The sequence below is a fragment of the Mastigoproctus giganteus genome, chromosome 11, assembly GCF_048544385.1.
Source record: "Mastigoproctus giganteus isolate SK-2022 chromosome 11, ASM4854438v1, whole genome shotgun sequence".
Lineage (NCBI taxonomy): Eukaryota > Metazoa > Arthropoda > Arachnida > Uropygi > Thelyphonidae > Mastigoproctus > Mastigoproctus giganteus.
In genome coordinates, this window is record NC_143585.1 from 25,528,080 (window position 1) to 25,551,869 (window position 23,790).

At 33.8% G+C, this 23,790-nt stretch overlaps 1 protein-coding gene across 1 annotated transcript in view; it reads left to right on the forward strand.

Moving 5' to 3' along the window:
• Positions 1-23,790, forward strand: part of LOC150077815 (WD repeat-containing protein 48) — a 109,706-nt gene that overhangs the window by 48,664 nt on the left and 37,252 nt on the right. The window contains exons 9-14 of the mRNA XM_090385297.1: positions 582-647; positions 7,462-7,549; positions 10,537-10,634; positions 10,896-11,003; positions 14,587-14,683; positions 23,441-23,521. Of these exons, the coding sequence (XP_090241423.1) occupies positions 582-647; positions 7,462-7,549; positions 10,537-10,634; positions 10,896-11,003; positions 14,587-14,683; positions 23,441-23,521 (538 nt within the window). The remainder of the gene's footprint in view (positions 1-581; positions 648-7,461; positions 7,550-10,536; positions 10,635-10,895; positions 11,004-14,586; positions 14,684-23,440; positions 23,522-23,790) is intronic.

The window sequence follows — 23,790 nt, forward strand, 5'->3', positions numbered from 1 at the left end:
CATTTGATTTTATCTCATATTGTGGCCACCTTCATGAGATACCAGGTAGCCACAATATGAGACAAAATCAAATGATGCCTTAACACTACTTATGTAGTTAAACTTATGGGTAAACTATGGTGTATTTATACCAATATTATATAATTAATTTCAACCCATAACATATTATTATGCTTGTGCATTTAGTCTTCTAAATAATACACTTAAGTATATAGTTTTAGTTGTTTTAGAGATAGAATATATTCCATTTTAATGTATGTATTTTTATAATAGTCTGGTCATCTTATTTTATTCATAATCTCCTTCAAAGGTTTTTTATAATAAATATGTACATTTTGAAACATGATTAGGATTCACTATTAGCAAAAAATGCATTCATTCTTTTAAAAAAAATTAATTCTTATTAGCTGTGAATTAGAAATGTGATTTACAAGTTTTAATTAATCTGATAGTAAAATCAGGTTTTCCTCGTTTTTTAAAAGTGTCATAATGCTTATTAACATTAAAATTGTTACATATATTTCAGAAAGCCTTCTGGTTAAAAATATGCTGAAAATTGTGACATTTTGTTTTTGATACAGATGATTCTCACTCCTGATCACTCATCTCTTTGGGTTGCTACCACAGATTCATGTATAAAAAACTGGGTAAGAAAATTTATTAGACATGTACATAATTAAATTATATTAAGTAAAATTTATATAAATGTAATTTTGGCTTTTAATCATACTGTTATAATGGGTCAGTAATTCACATTGCTTTGTTTTTGTAGTTTAGTATGTGAATGCATGGTTAACTGTAAACACATATTGAAAAGAACTATTCAAAGATAAATAAGTTCATTGTAAAATGAAATTTAAAACTTTCAACAAAATTATGAGGCTGTCCTGTGCAAGATATTTTTATTCATTTCATTTGATGATATGCTCTGAATGAATCAACATATAAAGGAACAAGCATGCAGTGAGTGGTTTTGTATATGCTTGTCAATGATCATATCTTGAATAAAGGAGATAGAGAGAAGTAAACAACAAGAAAGTTCTGGAATTAGCATTAATTGAGGCATATGATACAAGGAAGCAAGTTTATACAGCATCAGCCAAAAAAAAAAAAAAAAAAAGAAAAACATTTCCATTTCACCCATCTGGTCACTCCAAATGTTTGTCTAGTTCAGCCTTAAATTTATTTAAGCTATCAACTTCCACAACAACAGATGGAAGTCTATTCCAGCAATCAACTACCCGCTGACTAAAGGCAAACTTCCGCACATCTATTCTACAACTGTCTTTCCTCAGTTTGAATCTATGCCCCCTCATTTTCTTAATCTGAGCAAGTGGAACTATCCTGTCAGCATTGAGCCTGCTCAAAATATTCAAGTCCTTATACACCTTAATCGGATCACCTTGCAGGTGCCTAGTCTGCAAATGCTACAATTTGCAGAACTTAATCCTTTCTTTGTATGTGCACCCCTTTGTTCCTCTCACCAATCTTGTTGCCCTTCTCTATACTCATTCTAGCAACTCTACATCCTTCCTAAAATGATGCCTCCAAACCTGTATGCAGTACTCAAGGTGTGGTCTGACCATGTCCTTATACAAGGGGATAATCACCTCCTTATCCCTGCTAGCACAATATTGCTATATATCATCCACTTCCCTAAGTGTAGTACCACATTGGTACGTTTCTCTTGGGTTACTGCTACCCATTGGCGCCTCCGTAGCCAGGTGGGAAGGAGCAGCAGTGCGTAGCACACGCTTCTTGATTAGACCGGGGTTCGAGCCCGTCACCACCAAATAGGGAGGATGCGGAAAGGTCATTCAGGGAATGACCACCGCATATCCCGGAGCAATATGGCCTTAGTTGCTAATGCTCCTAAAAACCAACAACTGCTACCCATATGTATACTTTGCATATGGGCACTGTTACCCATATGCAAAGAGATAAGAAAAGACATTAGAACACTTGAGAGAGGAAAGATGGAGAAAAAATAAAATTTAGTGGTTTAAAATATGAAAGTTGAAGGTCGTGGTATTTGTATATTCTGGGATAAAATGCCTTTAAGGCAAAGTTAGTAAAGCACACAATGCAAATTCTGAATCTATTGCCAACAGATATCTGTGCATTGGATATTTCGCAGACATTCCATCTCCAGTTACTGCAAATAATGGAAATAAAATAGCATAAAAAGCTATTGTAGAAATAGGAACACTAATTATACCATGTAATTAAATGCGGCAAATTAATGCAACTTTACTTGCCAAAGTAGGCTTGATTTTCGTTACCTTGACTTTCAAGACTCCCCACCAAACAGGAGATACCTTCAAACTCATCAAAGGACTAGCTTCACTTCAGCAATAAATTAATTAAAATGCAGAGAACCTACAAACACCACTTCTTCAGGAAATATTAATGTTCTTGCATTCCATCAAAGACCATATTTCAGTTGACTACCGTTCAGCAAAATGTCAGTAGTCATCCCTATAATCCAAATACAGAATGAAAAGAAACAAACTAAACTTAAACATAATGGCCACCTCCCCCCCCCTCTCTCTCTCTCTCTATATATATATATATATATATACATATACACACACACACAGGAGTTGAAATTTTTTCCTATATAACTAAGCTATTTATCTCTCTAAAATGTCATTTTTATAATGGAAATTGCACTACACTTTCATTGTTATCATATGTTCTGTTATAAGAATCATTTATGAACGCCTTTGTGATATTTTTCTAAAACACATTTCTGAAGGTCACTACAATAAAACAATAAAAACATTTTGCACTTCCCGGCTTTTTCGTTAGTGCATCTAATTATAAACAGGTAGTAAACTCTATCTTATTGCATTTGCGATAATCCCAATAACTGAAATTGTGTGGGTTTTTACACTGTTATGGTGAAATGTGTTCCCCTTCACTGAAATCTTCAATCATATAAAAAACAAATTTTCAGAAACTTCTCTTCATTCCTATTTACATATTACAATGATGAAGGGAAAGGGACCAATGGAAAGTCCAAGTGCTGGCAGGAAATGAAACAAAATTGAAACAAATTTCTGGTAAGAAAGGGACTTTAGTTTGATTAGAGGATATCAACACAGCAAACAATTGAATGAATTATTTTCATGTTTTCTGTGGAAAGTCTCCAGACTTTGTAGAGTTAGAGGAAGATATTGCTTCTAAGTAAGCAGGGAGCCATTTTTTAATGTAAGCTTGTTCATTTATCCCCCTCTTTTTTGTTTAAAAGCTTAATGTTTAAGTTTAATGGTTTAGAGCTGTAATGATTGCAGCTCTTAAATAGCACTTAAATCAGCATAAATGTTAATGGTTTAAGAACTGCAATGCCGCAGAACAAATTGCATCCAGAGGTAGTAGTTGAGCCTCAGTTTGAAGAAATTCAAAGGTTAACTAAGTAGTTACTACAGGGAAGTACATAATTCATATTTTCTCTCTATTTTGTTTTTCTTTTTTTTTTTTTCCCCAGAGAAGCAGAAGCTTCTGGCTTTTGCTGCTTTGGCAAAAAAAAAAAAAAAAAAATGGCATCACTGTATACTAATACTGCGATGCTGTGTTCATGCATGCAGACACCATTCTTGTTCACTAACGCTGTTAGCGAACAGCATCTCAAAAAGCAGCCTGTATGAGTCATGTATGTAAGGGGCTTGCAGAGCTCTAAAGGATATGCTTGTCAGTTGCATGTTAATATCAGTAATTTATTTGTGCTACAGTAGTCCACTTGACCATTCCAAAGAGTTAGACTGTGTTTTTGCAAGACACCAACTCTGTCGAGTCAAGTCAGGATTAAACTTAACATTTTATTGTCACATTAATGTTTTTTTGAATAATTGACTTATAGCAACAATGTAGCTGCCAAAAAATTTATTATCTTTCATACTTTGGCTTCAATTTTACTATAGTGACTTTGATATACGAATACTACAAATGACATAAAGTATGCTAAATGTTACATACAACTGTTATTGTCAGAAAAATACAAACTTTTTTTTCTTTTATTAAAGCCTCAAAAACACAAAAGAACCTAGTACTTAGTACTAAGCATTGGTTGAAAGCTGAGAAGACCGAATATACTTGAATTTCTGTAATTACAATTTTTAGGAAATACATGAGAAAGAAGGTTATTCTAGAGAACAGAAGTAGAAAGGATAAAAGAGGAAATTTTGATTCTGTGAGTTTAGAATTGGACAGTGAATGGATGCTGATTGGTTGCAGCATGTCTCTGGATTCATTTGGAAGAGAGTGGGGAATTAAATACAAATTCTAATTCAGAAGAATAGTGCCCATGGAAGTATCTATAGAAAAGGCAACAGAAACCAAAAGTCTATGAGACAGTGGAGAGACAGGTTGTGAATTAATCTGACTGCCCCCTTTTGAATAGCTAGTTTGAGATGGGTTTTGGGAAAACCACTCCAGATGTGGAAACAATATTACACAGTAGGACAAATTTGAGATTTGTGCAGAATGAGTAGTTTAGAAGAAAGGTAATTCTGAGACCAAAAAATAAAATCAAGTTTTTTTGATGCAAAAGGGCAATAGATGCATAAGATAATGAAATAGAACAACAGATTTTAATGTTTTTGGAGGATGTAGAGATTAATTGTGGTGTTTTTTTTTTTTTTTTTTTTTTTTTTGGAAGCTGTTTTGGTGCATTGATTACTTTGGTCATTGTTCCTGGTTAATGTGGGAGATGGTACTAAATGTAACACCTTTACGTCTAGTACAGTGTTTATAATCACTGTTCTCCCTTGCTGTTGGTAAAAAGCCTGGATTCAAATTCCATTAAGATTTTTATGGACATTTTTCACACTATGGTCAGGTTATTTAATCTCAGGTGAGGGCAGCACTACTTTTTCTTCTGTGAATGCCTGGTTTTTCATCCAGTACACAGGTAAAATGACCATAGAAAACATTCAGTTCACAGACATCTGCTGGTGCCTCATGGTCTTAGTTGCCTAAGTAAAAAAATACTAAATGATGAATAACTAAATGCGAACGTTGTCACATTACATCTGTAAGTACTACCATATAGTTGCTTGTATACAAATTTTCATGTTGGGCTGCAGGCCCCCAAAATGACTCCCAAGGGAATTTTCTAGCTAGAGCGATCCCTCCTCTCACAACATATCCTTGTGAGTGATAAGTACATAGCATGCTATACAGGAATGGAGAAGGAGGGTGCAGAGGCAGATGAAGAAAACTGTAAAAGCAAATCAAATGAAATAGAGGAAGATGGTGTATTTGACAGAATAATAAGAGGATTGCTTGTATGATGAATCTGAACAAAATGAAATAACTTCCTAAAAATATGTGAAATTTGTTCCCATATACTTTATTCATCACAATAAATAAAATGAAAGCAATTAGTTCATGTATGGTTGATAATTACAAATTATTCAAATGGTGAATATGAAAAAATATTCCCTTTCTCAAGGGAAGTTGTCCAGCTGACTGAAACAGCAGTTAATTTTAAACTGATGTAACTGAGATTTTCTAGCAATATGATTGCAACAACTGCAAATGATGTTGCTGCAATGAAAAAATTTCCAGACAGTGTAATTCACCAGTTATTTTACAATCATAAAATATGCATTGATAATAATGAATGTGATTTCTTCCAATAGGAAAGAAAATGACAATATTCATTACCATTGTTGAGATAAGGTATAAAGCATGTTTTGGTGCCTCCATAGCCAGGTGGGCAGGAGCAGCAGTGCGTAGCACACGCTTCTTGATTAGACCGGGGTTCGAGCCCATGACCACCAAATACGGAGGATGCAGAAATGTCAGGGAATGACCACCGCATATCCCTGTAGCAATATGGCCTTAGTTGCTAATGCTCCTAAAAACCAAATAACAACAACAAAGCATATTTTGAAACATTCATTTCAAGAACTTCTTTTGAAATTGCAACATAAAGGCAAATTGAATCCCACCTGATATATATCAAATCAAAATGAAACAAATTAAAGCCAACATTAAAACTATTTTTCCAAAAACATGAATGCTAACGTTGCAGTGCTAGAAATGAATAGAAATTGTGAAAAAGACAAAAAAAAAAAAAAACTGATATTCTGGAACCAGCAGTAATAACCAAATAGACATTTATTACAAGGACTTAATTTTCTAAGCAGAACAGTGCTCTTGAATTGCTCTATATAAAGTTAGTACATATTTAAGTAAGGAAATGTTATGAAAATTATTTTATTTATTTATTTATTATTTTTTTTTTTTTCTAAGATAAATGGCAAAACAGCATTGGCACTTAGTTTTTAAAGAATGAAGTGAAAAAAGTCACTTCCCCCCCCCCCTTTACTATCCAGTTTTATCTCTGCAGTATGTTTCTGTTTCCATTTCTGTACCCTCCTATACTGTTTGCATAACTTAGTTACTGCATCAGTAATAAATTAATAAAATAAAAAATTATTTAAATGGAGAAATTTTTTTCAAGCTAAATAAAAAAAATAAATAAAACTAGTATTATAAATTCCCTGAAAATTCTGAGGGAAAGGGGTGGAGATCATTACTGTGCATAACAGAGAAAAATCCCAGGATTCACAACCACCATGTACACCATGAGAAAAACTTCAAGCTGCAGAACTGCAATAAAATTGTCAAATAGTTACTAATTTCCCATAGCGGGCACAACATAAATTCTAAACAACATGAACAGTCATGCAAGTTATTTTCATCCTCAGTGCTTTTGTCACTTTCAGTTTGTCCTGTTAATAGGAAAATATTAGAATATACAGTCTAAGCTCTTTATAGCGACCTTCTTTTTAATATCCCACACATAATGTTCTATGTGGTTGGTCCCAGCCAATTTTTCATTAATCTAATACTATTTTATGAACAATCTGTATAATGCCCTTCCGATATGACTGTTTTCTCATTCCCCTCGGGGGTCGTTATATAGAGCTTCAACTGTAATTAATTCCCATATATTAGCTAATAAGATGGAATTGTCACCAGATTATGAAAATGTGTGCCACTTTCCACATAGCTGTTTCGTTGCTAATTGGCACCTTGTCAGTGGGAATCCAGGCATATTTACTCTTCCTTGGATGTCTCTCACTTTCTCCAATTCCATTGGGAACCAAAACTTCAAGTATCATAACTGCTATGTTATAATTAGCCAAAAGCATTACAATTATGAGTGAATACCAAGAAAAAGTAAACATAGTGGGTTTCATTAATACCTAATGCAGAGAAAATGGCATAAACTGAAAAACTTTCAGCTTAGCTAGACTGCTTGACTAATTGTTTTAATTTTATTCATATTCCTTAAAATCATTTCTTTTAATTATTATACATAATTTGCTATTTCTGTTTCTGATTTTTTTTCATCTCATGTTAAAGGAAATTTAAAAATTGAAAGTTTTTAAAATTTTGACATAATGTAATTTGTATAGTAAATCTTAATACAAATTTATAATTCAGCCAATCAACAATCGTAGTTCTCAACTAGATGACTATGATACTGATGCACTGCCACCACTGAATCAACATCCCGATCTTGTTATCAGAGGTAAGGGAGCAATATAGAAAACTTTTAAATTAATGCTTTAATTCTATATTCTTCTTTTCTATATTCTTCTGTAAATATAATATCTTATTCCCAAGACTAATATTATTAGTCTTTGAGAATAAGACTAATATTATTATTCATTATATTTTCTAAATGTAGTGCAAGTCCACTATAAGAAGCACTGTTAAGCATACTATTTTAGTAATGTTAATATAGAAAAACTCTATGGTAATAATGTATGTAATATGTGTAAATATGAAACTTTTCACTATATGTTTAAAACTGCAGCTGTTGTGTTTTGTTTTTCTTGTACATAGCTTTTCAAGCTATTGTTGATGCTACTTGAAGCATTATCATATTTTCATTCTTCAGAATTATGGATGGGACCCAAGTATAGGTAGGAAAGGAGGGTTTTGGAAGGAAACTGTTTAGCTGGATTTTACCTGAATAGAAAACAACTTTTTGCTGGGGATGCCCAAATGTGGGTCTATACATAAACCTATAAATTTACAGCTAAGGTCTGGTTATGGAAATAAGTGTTATTGGAATGTGAGAAAGTGTAACTTAACCATTGTAACTTAACTTGCCTTTCCTTTTTCTAGTTTTGCATGGCAGTAGCTACTGACAGTGTACTTGGAAAATGTGTGGTACTTGTTAAAATTCTGTTGCAATTGTATTTGGAAAATGCTGAAGATTTATTTTAAGGTAAATTTTATTGATATGGAAAAGAAACATATTAATATGCATGAATCCAGTTGAGAAGTATAACTAAAACAGATGTCTGAAGCAAATATGAAAAGTAATAAGCCCATGGATGCAGACCAAGAGCTGTCAAGCAAACATTAAAAAAAAGTGGATATTCTCTGTTAAGGCTAAAGATTTAACACAAAATAGGATATTTTATGATTATGAAGGAAAATAATGAATAGAAGGCTGGTAGTCTAGGGACTGATTTATACTACCATAGTGACCTATATAACCACTAGGTATAATAGATTTTGACTATGATTTTTAAGTGTACAAAGCATGTACACGTAACGAAAATTTCTGCACTTTATTTATAAATAAATAATGATAATAATCAAAACAAAATCATTGTACATAATAATTCTAACGTGAAATTCTCCTTAAATAATGCATTTCTGTTCTTTCCAAATATTACATTCAGTAATACTTCCAGCTCTCTCCTCTAAGATACTTGCATAGATTTTGCCTGATACACTAAAGAATGTATCAGGTAAATTCCTCTGTAATTTTCACATTCAGTTTCATTACTATTTTTATATATTGATACAATTACCAGTATTGACACTTCATTCCCATTTCTCTAACTTTTCCTTCAGAAAACCTCTGGATGATAAACCACTTGATACCATTTTTCCCCTCTAGCTTCAAGCATTTCAGGTTTAATTTCATCTGTGCCTATTACCTTATCATATGTGGTATTTTCCACCTGAGGACAAGGTGTGAGCCAAAAGTTCAAGGACCAGTGAATTAGGAGCACTAACTGCTTTCCGTACAGCTTTGCACTGCTAAGTACTGTTGTATTGCTTCATTACAAATTAATTTGCAGAGATATGGCTGATTGTGTAGCAGTGTGTTTTTTTTTTTATTATTATTATTATGAAAACCCCAAGCACAAGACATATTAGAGCCTTTAGTTCTTAGTACCATGCATGGGTTTGAAGGTTGAGAAGATGAAAGACACTTATTAACATTACTGAATTTCTGTAGATTGTAATTTTTTGGCAGTGCGTGTGATGGCAGTTTGTTCTTTTCAAGTCTAATTTCATCTACACATGTTGCCTTTCCATGCTTTCTATTTTCCATGACCTTTTTTTACCTCTACAATAGAGATGGTATTCAAAATTTACCCCGTTCAAGTCTTTTCATTTTGTCCAGTGATGTCTAATTTTTTCATTTCACAAATTATCAAAGTTAACTCTACTCTTATTATTTTTGATCACCTTGTTTATCATTTTTTTTCCCCCGATAATGCTAAGATTTTTTTTCCTTTCCAATCCCTCCAAAATCTTCCCAAGATTTTCTTTAGCCTCTTTCACACTTCAACCTTCTTGAACTTTTCTTTCTATTCCATTAAAAACTTCTTTATTTGTCAAAAAGTTCTTACATTTTTTTCTTTTCATTTACAGCCTTCACATGACATTCTGAATTTTCTGAAAAATTAACCTTTTAATTTTTTAACTTTTGTGGAAGCATATAAATTTAATGGTTGTTGGAAAATCTGATAGTCTAATCTAAAAATCATTGTTTTTGTGAGTTTTAACCCTTTAATAGCACTTATTTTTAGCACTGATTATCATTTAATTGATTCAATACTGATAGTCCAGAATATCATCGTAAACAAAAATGTTAATTCATTCACAATCACTTTAACTATTTTCACTAATAGTCAGAAGATCTACAACAATAATTACCTTTTCATTTTTATTAATCTCTGATTGTCACTCTGCCAAATTCTTTAGAGTAGCAGTAGTAACTCGGGGTGCAGCTTAAACAACCACAACTTTTTGAACTATGCTAAAAGTACTTTAGCCTTACCATTAAAATTCCAATATGGTCTCTCACAGCCCTCAGTCAACCATGATTATACTGCAAAAAATCCTTAGCAATAAAACAACAGATCATTTCCATACATTAACTGATTGTCAAGTTCATATATTGCACAAGTTAAAAAAACATTAGCCATGCAATAACAGAGAAGCAATCACCTTCCACAATGCACCAACTATGAATCATTTTAATTCCGTGAAGCCTACATACATGAATTTTCATCAAACAGGATAGCATCTCGTGCTTGTTTTCAAATTTGTCTGCTAATAAAACTTGAATTTATCTTTTTGAAATATGTTGCCCCTTGTTTTTCAAATTGCCAAGTTCTTCACAGAGTTGAAGAAACAAAAAATAAATAAATATATAAACATAAATAAATTATGAGGCTCAAGTTTAATTTTTCTCTTAATTAGGGCATCCAAGCATCAGGCATTATAATGTTCTCAATGATAAAAGGCATATTCTCACAAAAGATACAGATAACAGAGTTGCTTTGTGGGATGTACTTAAGGTTAGTTTTGTAAAAACAAATTTCAGAAAAAAAAAATTAATTTCTTTTTTGTATCTTTTGATTTAGTTTTTTTTCTCCAAGGTTGCTGGTTAGATGTAATAAAAATGGAAAATAACTAAAATCTCAGTAACAGAAAATAAACAAAATATATATATTTTTATTTAAAACTTCTATTTCAAGAGTCAAGGTTGTATAACAATGAGTTGTAATTTGAATTCATGCTTTCACTAATACTGAATATTCTTATTTTGCATACCCTAGGCTTGTAAAGTAGAAGACCTCACACAAGTGGATTTTGAATCAGAAATCAAAAAGAGATTCAAAATGGTATACGTTCCAAACTGGTTCTCAGTAGATTTAAAAACCGGGGTAAGGATTTTAACTTCTGATTGCTGTACAAAATTTTGCCTTTTAATGCATATGACTGCTAAAGTTAACTTTGTTTCATATCAATGGGTAATTTTCAGATCAGAAATGTAATTCCAAACTAATGGTATAGTAAGGTATGCTTCCCCTCCCACGTAAGTTGTTGGATGTTGTTGAATATTTACAAGTACTGTAGATTATGTTATTTATGATTTTCTTACAGCAGTTATAAACCTATGATACAAGTGACATTAAAGACTACTCAGAATGACACTAGAAGCAGTTTCATCATTGCCACATAAATCACCACAAAGAAATGATATCATGTTCCATTTTAGCTTCCAAGTTAGTTGCATTTGGAAACTCTCCATTTATGTTATGTGCACCCATGGTTACAAAATAACAGTAGTAGTTAACCTACACAGATTATTGATTTCAAAAATTTGCCACTATCATCAAAGTGAATCCAGCATACCACTCCTGAAAGATGTTTTATCTGATCAACCTCCAGATGATATCAGCATTTTAATAGTAAAAATTTGCAGTTTTACAGAGTAAAAAGCAAATACATTGAGATAATAAACAGGGTTCATATGCAACCAGATTGGTTTTCTATTTTTAAAAACAAAATATTACAAAATGCCTATAACTTTTTCCGTCAAACCATTCTGTTTCCTGCTCTCTGCCAGCTAACAGCAACTCTCCATGATTCAATTCCACCAGAAACGACACTGCAACAATGTGTTGTAGCTGGTGTTCTCTCTAATGCTGTAGAGGTTCTATCACTTGGCACTCATTTAGAAAGATTTTAATGAGTTCCATCAGAAACAATTCAATCAAAGATGTAGTTATTACAGACCAAGGAAGTGGAGGCTTTCTCCACCTGCCATGCAAAACAGCTCATGAATGCAAACTTAATATAGACATAATACAAATAAGTCATGAAATATATCCCCAGAGGCTCACGTATGGTGAGTATGGGTTTGGCTCACCCAGGGTCCTGAGCTGGATATCATTCTTCTCTTTCTTGGTGATTCCCTTCTGACTCTCTCTCTCTCTCTCTCTCTCTCTCTCTCTCAGGGTAACTTGGAAATTTTTTTTAGCTGGTGTAGCATAAGCCTCAGGCTTCTTTGCACTATATGGCTAATAATAATAAAATGGCACACAATCACCAAAGTAGTTGATGTGCAAAACAAGCCCTAGGCAAGCAAGCCAGCCTGATAATTAAGAGCAAACACTGATAATGTTCATATTCTCCCAGGTGAACTAATCTTCTCTAAATTATGTCATAATTCCAGCTTAAGATGTACACAACTCCTCCCAACCAACTAGATTGATTGACATACAATCAATATAGTCCACAACAGATCATTATTAGATAATTTCACAAATGCCTAAAGCACACCTTCACATTGGTCTTCCATCACTCATATATACATGTAATAGCCAACTTCCAGTAGATAGATTTCATGAAATTTTATACTTTGATCTTTAAAAAGATTTTAATTCATCCTAAATTTCATCAAAATAAAGGAGATAGAATATGGCAACTCACTCCCTAGAACATAAGGAAAAGTTGGATTGACACTATTTTTAAACACTGTGTTCTAATTCTTGGAGTTTTAGGTCAAATTTTGACTTAATATCATCAGCAGAAAAATTTAATATTTATTATATAATATTTTAATATTAATAATACCACCAGGGGGAAAAGTATATAAATCAGTTTTGGGCATTACTTGAGAAGGAAAGGTTGAATCAACACACCAGATTTTTATTGTAAGTTTTGCTGGTCCCTGAATAGGTTTTGCATCCAATTGGACTTCCACTGCTCCTCCCACCCCATCCTCTTTGCACACAAATATTACTATGAATTTGGAATATTCTTAGAGACCTTTGAATCAAATTTCATGTAGTATTTATGTAACAGAAATACTGTTAGATAAATTCTAACTCATATCCATCGTTATGAAGTTTTGTGAAATCCATATATTTAATACGAAAGCCGTTTTTTCATTATTCTGTCAGCAATAGGCTTAACCAGTCAGACTGGAAGTGGTCTAAAATTGAAGATATTTCTTCTTGGGTGTGCAGAAAGTTTTTAAAATTCCAAATAGTTTTATTTTACAGAATGGGCCAATTTTGTACTACAAACAAGAATAGTTCAACATTCACTTCGTAGATGATGGAGCACAGGAAGATGTTAACTGTTAAACAAACGTGCGTAGCACACGCTTCTTGATTAGATCGGGGTTCGAGCCCATCACTACCAAATACGGAGGATGCGGAAAGGTCAGGGAATGACCACCGCATATCCCGGAGCAATATGGCCTTAGTTGCTAATGCTCCTAAAAACCAAATAACAAACTAACAAACAAATTGTTAAACAGTTGTCTAAGTTGATAAAGCATGTTTTTCTAATTAACAATTTGTACATTCGCACAATCATGTCCTTTGTTCTGAAAAAAAATAAATAATAAAAAATAATAATAATAAAACTTGGCTACCAATTGCAAAATTCTCTACTAGCACTGTCTACTTTAAAAGAAAGAACTAATCATTAGAATTCCATCACAGCTCACTATGTCCCCACGTTGCGCACATGAGCTCATACACTCATTGCCATTCGTTATGTTTAATACATTCAAAACTCATTTTATTGTTATTGTTATCAACTTCGAGTTTATTTGTTTTGAGGTTATTTAAGATAAGTAATTTAAGGATTTAGAAGTATTTCACAGTCAAAATGCTACTCTGACTGGTCATGTTGAATGTACCTTACGGCAAAGGAGCAACACACCTTTTTGTGTTTCTGTAAATGTATTCAGGATCATTTTGAAAGACCAATCCTGAATACATTTACACATATATATTGATACTACAATGGGTACTACATTTCTTTAGGACAGCTAGAGAAAAACTCCGCTACCAATTGCAAAATTTTTTCAATGGTAACAGCTAGTGCTTCTTGAATACAGTGTAGGAGTTTAATTCCTGAGGTGCCATATCTAGCTGAAACATTTGGACATTGATTTCATTTTTTTATTTTTTCACTCCTGTAAAATATTCCCGAAAAAGCTGTTGGATGTGTACTGTTTTATATTTTATCATTCATGGTAAATGCTGGCTTAATGAAATTTTGATTTTTGTTTTTAAAAAAAATCTTAAATTTACCTTCTGTTAGCATTTTAAGAACGTGTATTTAGAATAAACCCACTTGTCGTATGTTTTACTCTTTTCAGACTTTTATAAAAAAAATTCAGTTTATTTTTAATCTTTAAACAAAAAATCTAGGGCGCCTCCGTAGCCAGGTGGGAAGGAGCAGCGGTGCGTAGCACACGCTTCTTGATTAGACCGGGGTTCGAGCCCGTCACCACCAAATACGGAAGATGCGGAAAGGTCAGGAAATGACCACCGCATCTCCCGGAGCAATATGGCCTTAGTTGCTAATGCTCCTAAAAAAAAAACCAAATAACAAATAACAAAAAATCTAGGTAATGTTTAATATAAAGAGTGCTAATAACATCATATATAATTAATGAAGTTACTTTTATTTAATAAAAAAGCTGTAGTTTTCTTCTTTCAGATGCTGTGCATTCATTTAGATGAACCTGACTGCTTTGCAGCATGGGTTTCAGCCAAAGAGTTTGGCCTAGGGCCAACGGATGGACCTGACCCTAAAAGTGAATTTTATTTAAAATGTTCTGTCATTAATAATTATTATTTGTACTAGCAGATTTGATCTAAGAAAATTTTGACTTGAGAATAGGTAAAGTAACCGCTTAAAAAAAATAGTGGGGAGATAACATGCATAGTTATTAATTTTAATAAAAATTAAACATAATTAGATGTTTTAACAAATGCGACGTTGGCTATGTAATTTGGTGGAAAATAAATATTTAGATGTAAATTTATACTTTAAAACATTAAATAACATATGCAACACTTGATGTTATAAAATCAGAAGTGAATGATCTTTTACCTTAAGACAGTATCGTCAGGTAGGAAAATTCAAAATTTTAACTATAACTTAACAGATATCTCCTGTATTGTTGTTAGAGAGACAGTAGGCACTTCCCCAAGTGATTTATAGAAGTTAAATCATTAACCCTCTTCTGCATGATATACTCAAATATTGTCAACTCATAAAATTTACCATTTCATCCTTCAACTGAATACAAATATAAAAATTTTCCTGTAAAATTATTGCTTTATAAGTAGTAATAAACAGTGATAAAAATATATAAATTTTAAAAATTAAATAACTTTAAATCAATGAAAAAATTAATAAAATGACAAAATACAGCATACTACAAAAGTAAAAATATTTTTTCAAACTAATTCTTCCATCGCTATATCTACAACATGGGCTACACATTGCCATTTAGACTTTCCAATAAAGCCTAAAAAACCAGTACATTTTAGGCATAATAGACATTGAAAATAATTCATTGTACTAAATTTTTCATCAAAACTGTTTTGTTCAAATGAGACTTACTAAATGCTAAATAATAAGGGAAGTCAGCCAAGACCTATAATTATTGTTGCTATACTGAAATTTTCATTGTATATACTACCAGAAGCCATTCTTGTGATGTCCACTGAGTGGCTTCTGGTAGTATATTCAATAATTGGTTGTCATTCTTTTTTGGGTGTGGCAACTTGTAAATAGTTTTGTAATTCGAAAAGACTGCTGAAACCCTACAGGCAAACATCATTACAATGAAAATCTGCTAGTGCCATGCAAAATTTCATGTTATACAATAGACGACACCTTTAAATTTTCTATTTGTATTCACTCCCCTGAATACTGCATGCGAAGTCGTGGAGAATTCACATAACTGTCACTCACATTATGGGTGCATATATAATCCAGTTTTTTTACACCCTGGGTAAAAAAAAAACTGGCACCATGCATCTTTAAGTGTCCAGATGTACAAGCTGAATTTTAAGAGAATGATAATAAATGTATTGGGGGGGGGAACTTGCTCATTTGGAGGATTTAAAAAGATTACTGAGTTTCATTTTTGCCGCCATAATAGCATTGCTGTTTAGCATATATGAGCCTGTACATTAAAACAAGCAGCACTATTGTTTATTATGTACAATTGCACATACCTTTTAAAGAGAGAAATAGAGGAGAGTATCTTAGAATATTATTTGCTGTTTAATACTTGTAATCCTGCAAAAAAAAAAAAAAAAAAAAAAAAAAAAAACAGCACTAGAAGAGAGGTAACAACTTTCCTCTAGCACTGCTGTTCATTCAGTAAACTTCATAACATAGCACTCGACTACACTTGCTAATTACAACTACTTATGCTAGCCATAGAGTGCTTATGTGAACCGTTGGGTAGTTTGATGTTACTTCAGAGCAACTGAGTGAGCCCTCAGTGTTGGTTAAAAATATACATTTGATTACAGCCTTGGTTGTGTGGAATTAAATCTTTTTTGGGCATAAATTAAGTTGCTATTTATGAAAGAGATAACCATGAAACTGATTCAGGAGCTTTTCTCTCATTTTCAATACCACTCGTATTTTGCTGAGGTAAGTTCAAAGAGAAAAAAAAGATATAAAAACCTCCATGTTTTAATGGAACCATTCTAATATCCTGAAAATCTGGTGGGTTTATGTGTGTTCGTGCATGTGTTTTAGTATATAGTTGTGTGTAATATTTTCCTCTCGCACAGCTTCCACAGTAAATATTGATTTATTTATGCACACAAAGAGAGAAAAATAAACAGATTTAATTCCACAACCAAGGTAAAATTTTGAAACTGCAATCACGTGATATTGATGGTGGTATATCAGGCTTAATGTTCAAGTTTACAGACAAATGGCAATGTTGTTAAGGACACTAACGACAGTATGCTGCTGCAACAGGATGTAAAGAAAAGTTGAGTAGATGGGCTGAAAGGTGGCAAATGAAGTTTAACATCGACAAATGTAAAGTACTACATATGGGAAGCAGTAACATATCAACTCTGTGGTACTACACTGACAGTGGTAGAGAATATTTGTAAAATAATAAGGGGAGTTTACCTCAATATAGTACGTAGAACACTTCCGTATAATACTCTCCAGAAATTAAAACGAAAAAATCAACAACTTACATTAGAGTAAAATATAAATAATTAAAAACCAATTTAACACAATTTAAAACAATTAAAAATCAGTTTAACGCAATTAAAAAGAATCTAACGAAAATATTCAAAACAATTTTCCTCCCTGAAGCTGACAACGCTTTTCGACTGTATGTCGTGATCACAGGAATGAAAATTACCGAATAGGGTTGAACCTGAAACTTAAATAGTGATTATTTGTCTTCGCGGATGCACGTAAAGGTCCACGCATCGGAGATCAAATATGGCCGCCAAACATTAACAGAATTCTCGTGTAATTTAATTTCTACAGTTTCTGCAATTAATAGTCGCGTATAATTACATTGAACATTAAGTATTTTGGCCTCGTTAAATAAAAAAGTATGTTTTTCGTTAATGGCATGAAAGGCTAATTCTGACGCTGCTGAAAGAGAAGCACGAACTGAGGCTTCATGTTGATTTACACGAATATTAAGAGAAAATCGTGTCGAACCTTGGTAAGACGAGTCGCAATCACCGCAAGAAATGTATACCAGATCATTAATTTGTGTTGCGAACGCGGAAAAGAACCGAGCGATTGTTCAGTATAGAGTGTAGTGTGGTAGAGAATAAAAAGGAGGGGTAATTGTGCAGGCAGATATGAAGGTTTCTGAGCAGTGCAGAACAGATGGTCTGCAAGAGTAGCTCAATGTGTGTTGATAATGATATACAGGAATTTTTCTAGCGGGGATAAGGAGGTGATTATCTCCTTGTATAAGGCAATGGTCAGGCCACACCTTGAGTACTGTATACAGGTCCTCATTTTAAGACGGATGCAGAGCTGTTGGAATGAGTACAGAGAAGGGTAACAAGATTAATGAATGAAACGAAGGTTTGCTTTCATTAAGAAAGGCTTAAGTTTTGCAGATTACAGTGTCTGGAGACTAGGGACCTGTGAGGTGATCTGATTGAGGTGTATAAAGCCTTGAATGGTTTGAGCATGCTCAATGCTGATGGTATTCTTCCTCTTACTGAAAATAATCACCTGAAAGGGCATAAATTCAAATTGAGGAAAGACAGTTGTAGGATAGATGTGCAGAAGTTTGCCTTTAGCCAGCGGGTAGTTGATTAGTAGAACAGACTTCCATCTTTTGTTGTGGAAGTTGATAGCCTAAATAAATTTAAGGCCGAGCTGGACAGGTATTTGGAACGAATGGAGTGGTGATATTTTTTTTTTTTTTGGCTGATGCTGCATAAGCTTGCTTTCTTGTATCGCATGCCTATGATAATGCTAAATATTTTTCAGCTGTACTTGGACACTGGGCATTTTTCTGCCCTTGTGTGAACTGTTAACTAGTTTGAGTTACTTCAGAGCAGTTGAGTGAGTGCCTAGTGTGGGTAGGTAAAAATATATGTTTAATTATATCCTTGGTTGTGTGGAATTAAATCTTTTTTGTGTGCTATGCTCAGCTGATCACCAGCTTGTGTAGTAAGAGCAATTCACACTCATCGAAGTTTACTGAAACTGACACCTTAAAAAAGAGAGTGAGAGAGATGTTTGCTCTTTTTTGTTGGATTACAAGTATTAAACAGCAGATAATATCAGAAAATATGATTACTCCATCTTTCTTTGGAAAGTATGTACATTTTTTTTTTTTTATGAAAACCCCAAACACGAAAGGTATCAAAACCTATAGTACTTAGTACCGTGCATGGGTTGAAGGAGAAGTATGGGGGGAGGGGGGGTGCCGGAAACTTTGCTCTAGAGACTAAACATGGGTTTCACCGCTTCAAGCCTCCAATAAGCAAAGTGGTGGTATTTCACCGGTTGATGAAAATCATCTACCACCTACATAAATGTACAATTATACATAATGAACAAAACAGCACTTAGTTTTACACATAGCTTGTATGTGTAAAACTTTATAATGGAGGCAAAAATGAAATTTTGCAATCTTATCTTTCTCATCATCACTAAATTAACTCATTAACTGTATATTCATGAATGTCTATTTTCAAAGAGATGAAAATTCTGCACAGTCTTAAGAGTGACTATATTTCTTTTGATTAATTAATACCAACATGTTCTGAACATATACATATACTTTGACCCTGTTTAAATCGAAATGGACTTAATGGACAAAATGAACTTCAAATTAACAAAATTTTACTGTATATACTGCAGGGCTATCGTAAGTGGAGTTCACCTAATTGGAAAAGTTAAATTCAAGTTGATATTATTTTGTATAGATTTGAATACAGTTAAAGAGTGACAGCCATTGAGATAAGATAATCATTTCACCTAATTCTGTGTATGTTCTGATTAGTATAGTTATTTCAATTAAGGACAGTATCTCCCAGTTCCTTCATGGGCTAGCACAATTGGTTATAATCACCATCCTTCCCACACTGAGTGGAAAAGAAGACCTGAGGTTGAACCCTGGAATTTTTATGGATCTTTTTCATAGCACAGCTTCAAATAATTATTTGAAGCCGTGTTATGGAGTCACTGGTTAAGGAGGTGATACAGGATCACCTAGACAAGACAGCAGTAATAGCTCAGACACAGCATCGGTTTGTTAAGGGGAAGTCTTGTCTGACCAATCTGATTGGATACTGCAATGTGGTCATAAAAGAACTGGATGAAAAAAATAATTTTGATTATACAGTACTTGGATTTCAGGAAAGCTTTTGATGCTGTTGCACATGGAAGACTACTGTACAAATTGGAGCAGTATGGCATTAAAGGCAAGTTACTGCAATGGATAAAGGGATGATTGAGTGGGAGATGGCAGAGTGTGGTAATAAATGGACACTGCTCTATGTGGACTGATGTTATTAGTGGAGTCCCCCAGGGTTTGGTGCTGGGCTCATTGTTGTTTTGTGTATTTATCAATGATATCGATGAAGGTATATCAGGCTGAATGTCCAAATTTTCAGATGATACAAAGGTTGGCAGAGTTGTTAATGACAGTAAAGACAGTATGCTGCTGCAACAGGATCTAGAAAAGTTAGGCAGATGGGCTGAGAAGTGGCAACTGAAGTTTAACATTGACAAATGCAAAGTACTCCATGTACCAACTGTGTGGTGCTACACTTAGGGATGTGGAGAATGAAAAAGACCAGGGTGTAATTGTGCAGTCAGATATGAAGTTCTCTGAGCAGTGCAGATGGGCTGCCAGAGCAGGTCATGGAGTTTTGTCAATGATATATAGGAATTTTGCTAGTCTGGAGGCTTCATTTTAAGAAGATGTAGAGTTTCTAGAACGAGTACAGAGAAGGACAAGAAGATTGGTGAGAGGAACAAAGGAGTGCGCTTATGAAGAAAGGCTTAAGTTTTGCAGATTACAGTGTCCAGAGACTAGGTACCTGCAAGGTGATCTGATTGAGGTGTATAAGGCCTTAAATGGTTTGAGCAGGCTCAATGCTGACGGGATACTTCCGTTTGCTCAGATTAAGAAACTGAGGGGGGCATAGATTCAAATTGAGGAAAGACAGTTGTAGAATAGATGTGTGGAAGTTTGCCTTTATCCAACAGATAGTTGATTGCTGGAACAGACTTCCATCTATTGTGGAAGTTGATAACTTAAATAAATTTAAGGCTGAACTAGACAAACATTTGGAGTGACCCGATGGGTAAAATGAGAAGTGTTTTTTTTTTTTTTTTTTTTTTTTTTGGTTTTTTTTGCTGATGCTGTATAAGCTTGTTTTCTTGCATCATATGCCTCAACTAATGCTAATGCTAATTAATCGGTCTCAGACGATGATGATAGCATGGTTTTTCTCCTGAAAACTGGTTTTTTGTCCAGCAAACAGCAAATTGACCACAGCACATGTGCAATTTACTGATATATGTGCCACAATATGACCTAAGTTGCACCTACAACAGCCCCCACCCCCAATATCTGATGTTAGTCAGGACTGAACAGGAAAAAAAACATAATTCAAAACCTGAAATCTGTTTTCTATTTCCTATGTGTTGAACAATTTTACTATGCTTTTTGGCAATTCTGTTCATAACCAAATATTTCTTTAGTTTTCTTAAATTATCTTGTTAATATGAGCTGACATCCATTAGAGAAGAAGTTTTTTATTTTATTTTGCTGATTTCTAATTTCAGTTACTTGGAGCTGCCATTCCTCAGTACTTTCATAGATTAATAATCTCTGCTTTCACAGCAGCAGGCTAGTGCCTATATCTGTCTACTTTGTGTATGCCTGTACTTGTTATTTTAACTAAAGTATTTACAAATATTATATACTTGGCCAAATATTATACAAATATTATATACTTGGCCTTGGCCAAAAAGTTACATTAGCTACTGAAGAAAGAAAAAGTTAGTTTTGAAATGTGTGGATCCTGTAATTTTAATATTAATCTTGCAAAAATTTTAAATAAAAGAGAACAGTTAATGGGAATGCATTCAAGTTTTATAATATAGCTGAATGTATCATCTTCTGGCAACAGGAAAAACACAAAGAATGGATATAGCTATATGGATATTTTTTTTGCATGTGTTCATAATTTCTCTCTCCAATACCTTGCTTACTTGTGTCTTTTGGCTTCTATGAAAACTCTTTCAACTCCTATATCAAACAAAAACCTTATGGTTTTTGTTTGATATAGGAGTTGAAAATATTTTAAATATTTTTGGTTACAGGATTTGCATTGTCAAAAGTGAAATAATTATTAAAAATGCTGTTAAAAGTGGGCACTGGCCAGAATATTAAATCTTTCCTCATTATAAGATTGGATGAACTGCTGTGTTGGTGACAGCCAGCACTCAGTGAAGTATGGATCCCACCAGTATTCCAAAAAATGAGGATGGATACTGAACTATTATTGTTGGAAGACAGCTGTGTCTTGTGATGTAAAGTAAGTAAACAGTAGCCATTATCAATCCACTGCAGGATGGAAGCCTCCTCAACAATTCTTGTTAAGGGAAATTGACCATAATCTGCCACACTGGTCCAGTGCAGGTTGGCAAATCAACCATATTTAGCTTGCAGGGGCTTGAACTGTGGTCTACTCAGAGTTTGTGCTACTGTACTCCTACTCCTGACCACTCAGCTACAGAGGCCTATGTCTTCTGATGTAGTCAGTGGTAAAGGATTTTATGATCAGATAACTCTTTTCAAGCTATCCCATAAATCCTTTGGAAGTTGAGATCCTGTACCTGGAGGTCATGGAAGAAGCTTGCCTTACCATGTTCACCAACTGTTTGCAGATACATCCAACATGACAAGTATCTTGTTGGATGTATCTGCAGAAATTCTGAAAAGTATCTTATCTGAGGAGGGAAAAAGTTATGTATAATGGAATGCACTTGGTCTTTCCCTATGCTGAAACTCTAGCATTTTATCTGCCAAGCAGGCTAAGAATTTGGCTCAGCTCATACTATAGGAACATTCTCAACACCAAAACTTTACTCCATTGAGGCAATCTGCAGATCTGCTGTGGGATTGGCACTCTACACGCAATCTGTGAAATGTGGTGTCGGAATACAGCACTTTTTTTCCACTTGCCTACATTTGCTGTCAGTGGTCTCTGCACTGTTGCAATTTTTTTTTCTACATAATGTAGTGCAGATAGTACCAGCAACTAACCCATTTCCTCTACATGGCTCAAATAGATGTGGAATATATCTGATATGCTTGAAAGTGGCAGCCAGTTTATTGCCATATACAATTAAGGTTAATGCTCTACAGCAGCATTGAGAATTAACCTGGACCACTTTGGCATACAAAAGACCACACCCATGCAAACCGAACCTTAAGAACTATTGCTAGTCTCACTCGCTGGATTAGTGGTTGTCAAAATTTCTCATTTCGATATGATTTGCTCATTGATTTTCCAGATTAGGTATAGATCTTTGAGATGTCATTCTTAGGCATTCCAGTAATTTCCATGATATTCATGATTACTACTTGAAATAACCAAACACCAGCAACTGATGCTTCTATAGACATAACAGACCAGACAGCAGTATGGAAAGTGCTGATGCTCTGTAAAATAAATAACAGGCAACTCCTCCTTTGGAACTTGGTTATTTCTTCTATCTTGAAACTGCACATAGACCCACATCCCATTGATATCTGTTTATCAGGTAGTAGCTAAGATAACATATACTTGCACTCTGACATATGTTGCTTTTGTTTTGTATATGATAAGCAAGTGTATGAATTAACAGGTTTCAAAAGTTTTGGCCAGTGTGTTTATACAAGTATGTTAATGTTTTATATAAATATTTTTGGACATCATTTTTTAAATGTAACTCTTTTACCATGTAAAATTCCTGTAAATTTGACAGTTCAATTAATAAAAAGAATCCTAAATCTTCATTTTAATACTCTTCCTCGCAGTCAATCTGGGTGGATTATTATTGCAGGCTTTGCTGGAACATTGGCCAGCTACTCATGCAAATGAAGAAGACAGTGAAAATGGTAAGTAACAGAATTTACATTTTTCTTTTGGTACATTGCCTTACTGGAACGTAGGTAGATGGTTTGTTCTGGTTGTTTCACTTTCCTTTTTTTTTTTTTTTCTGTATGATATAAATAATGCAGTTCAGATGACTGAATGAATTTTTCACTTGCTGTCCATTTGGTAGGTTCAAATCCTATCAGTGATTAGAGGAACTTATTGTAAGATCTTTCAGATAGGGCTGAGTTTACTAGTCTCATGTAGAAATTGAGGAGAGAGAGAGAGAGAT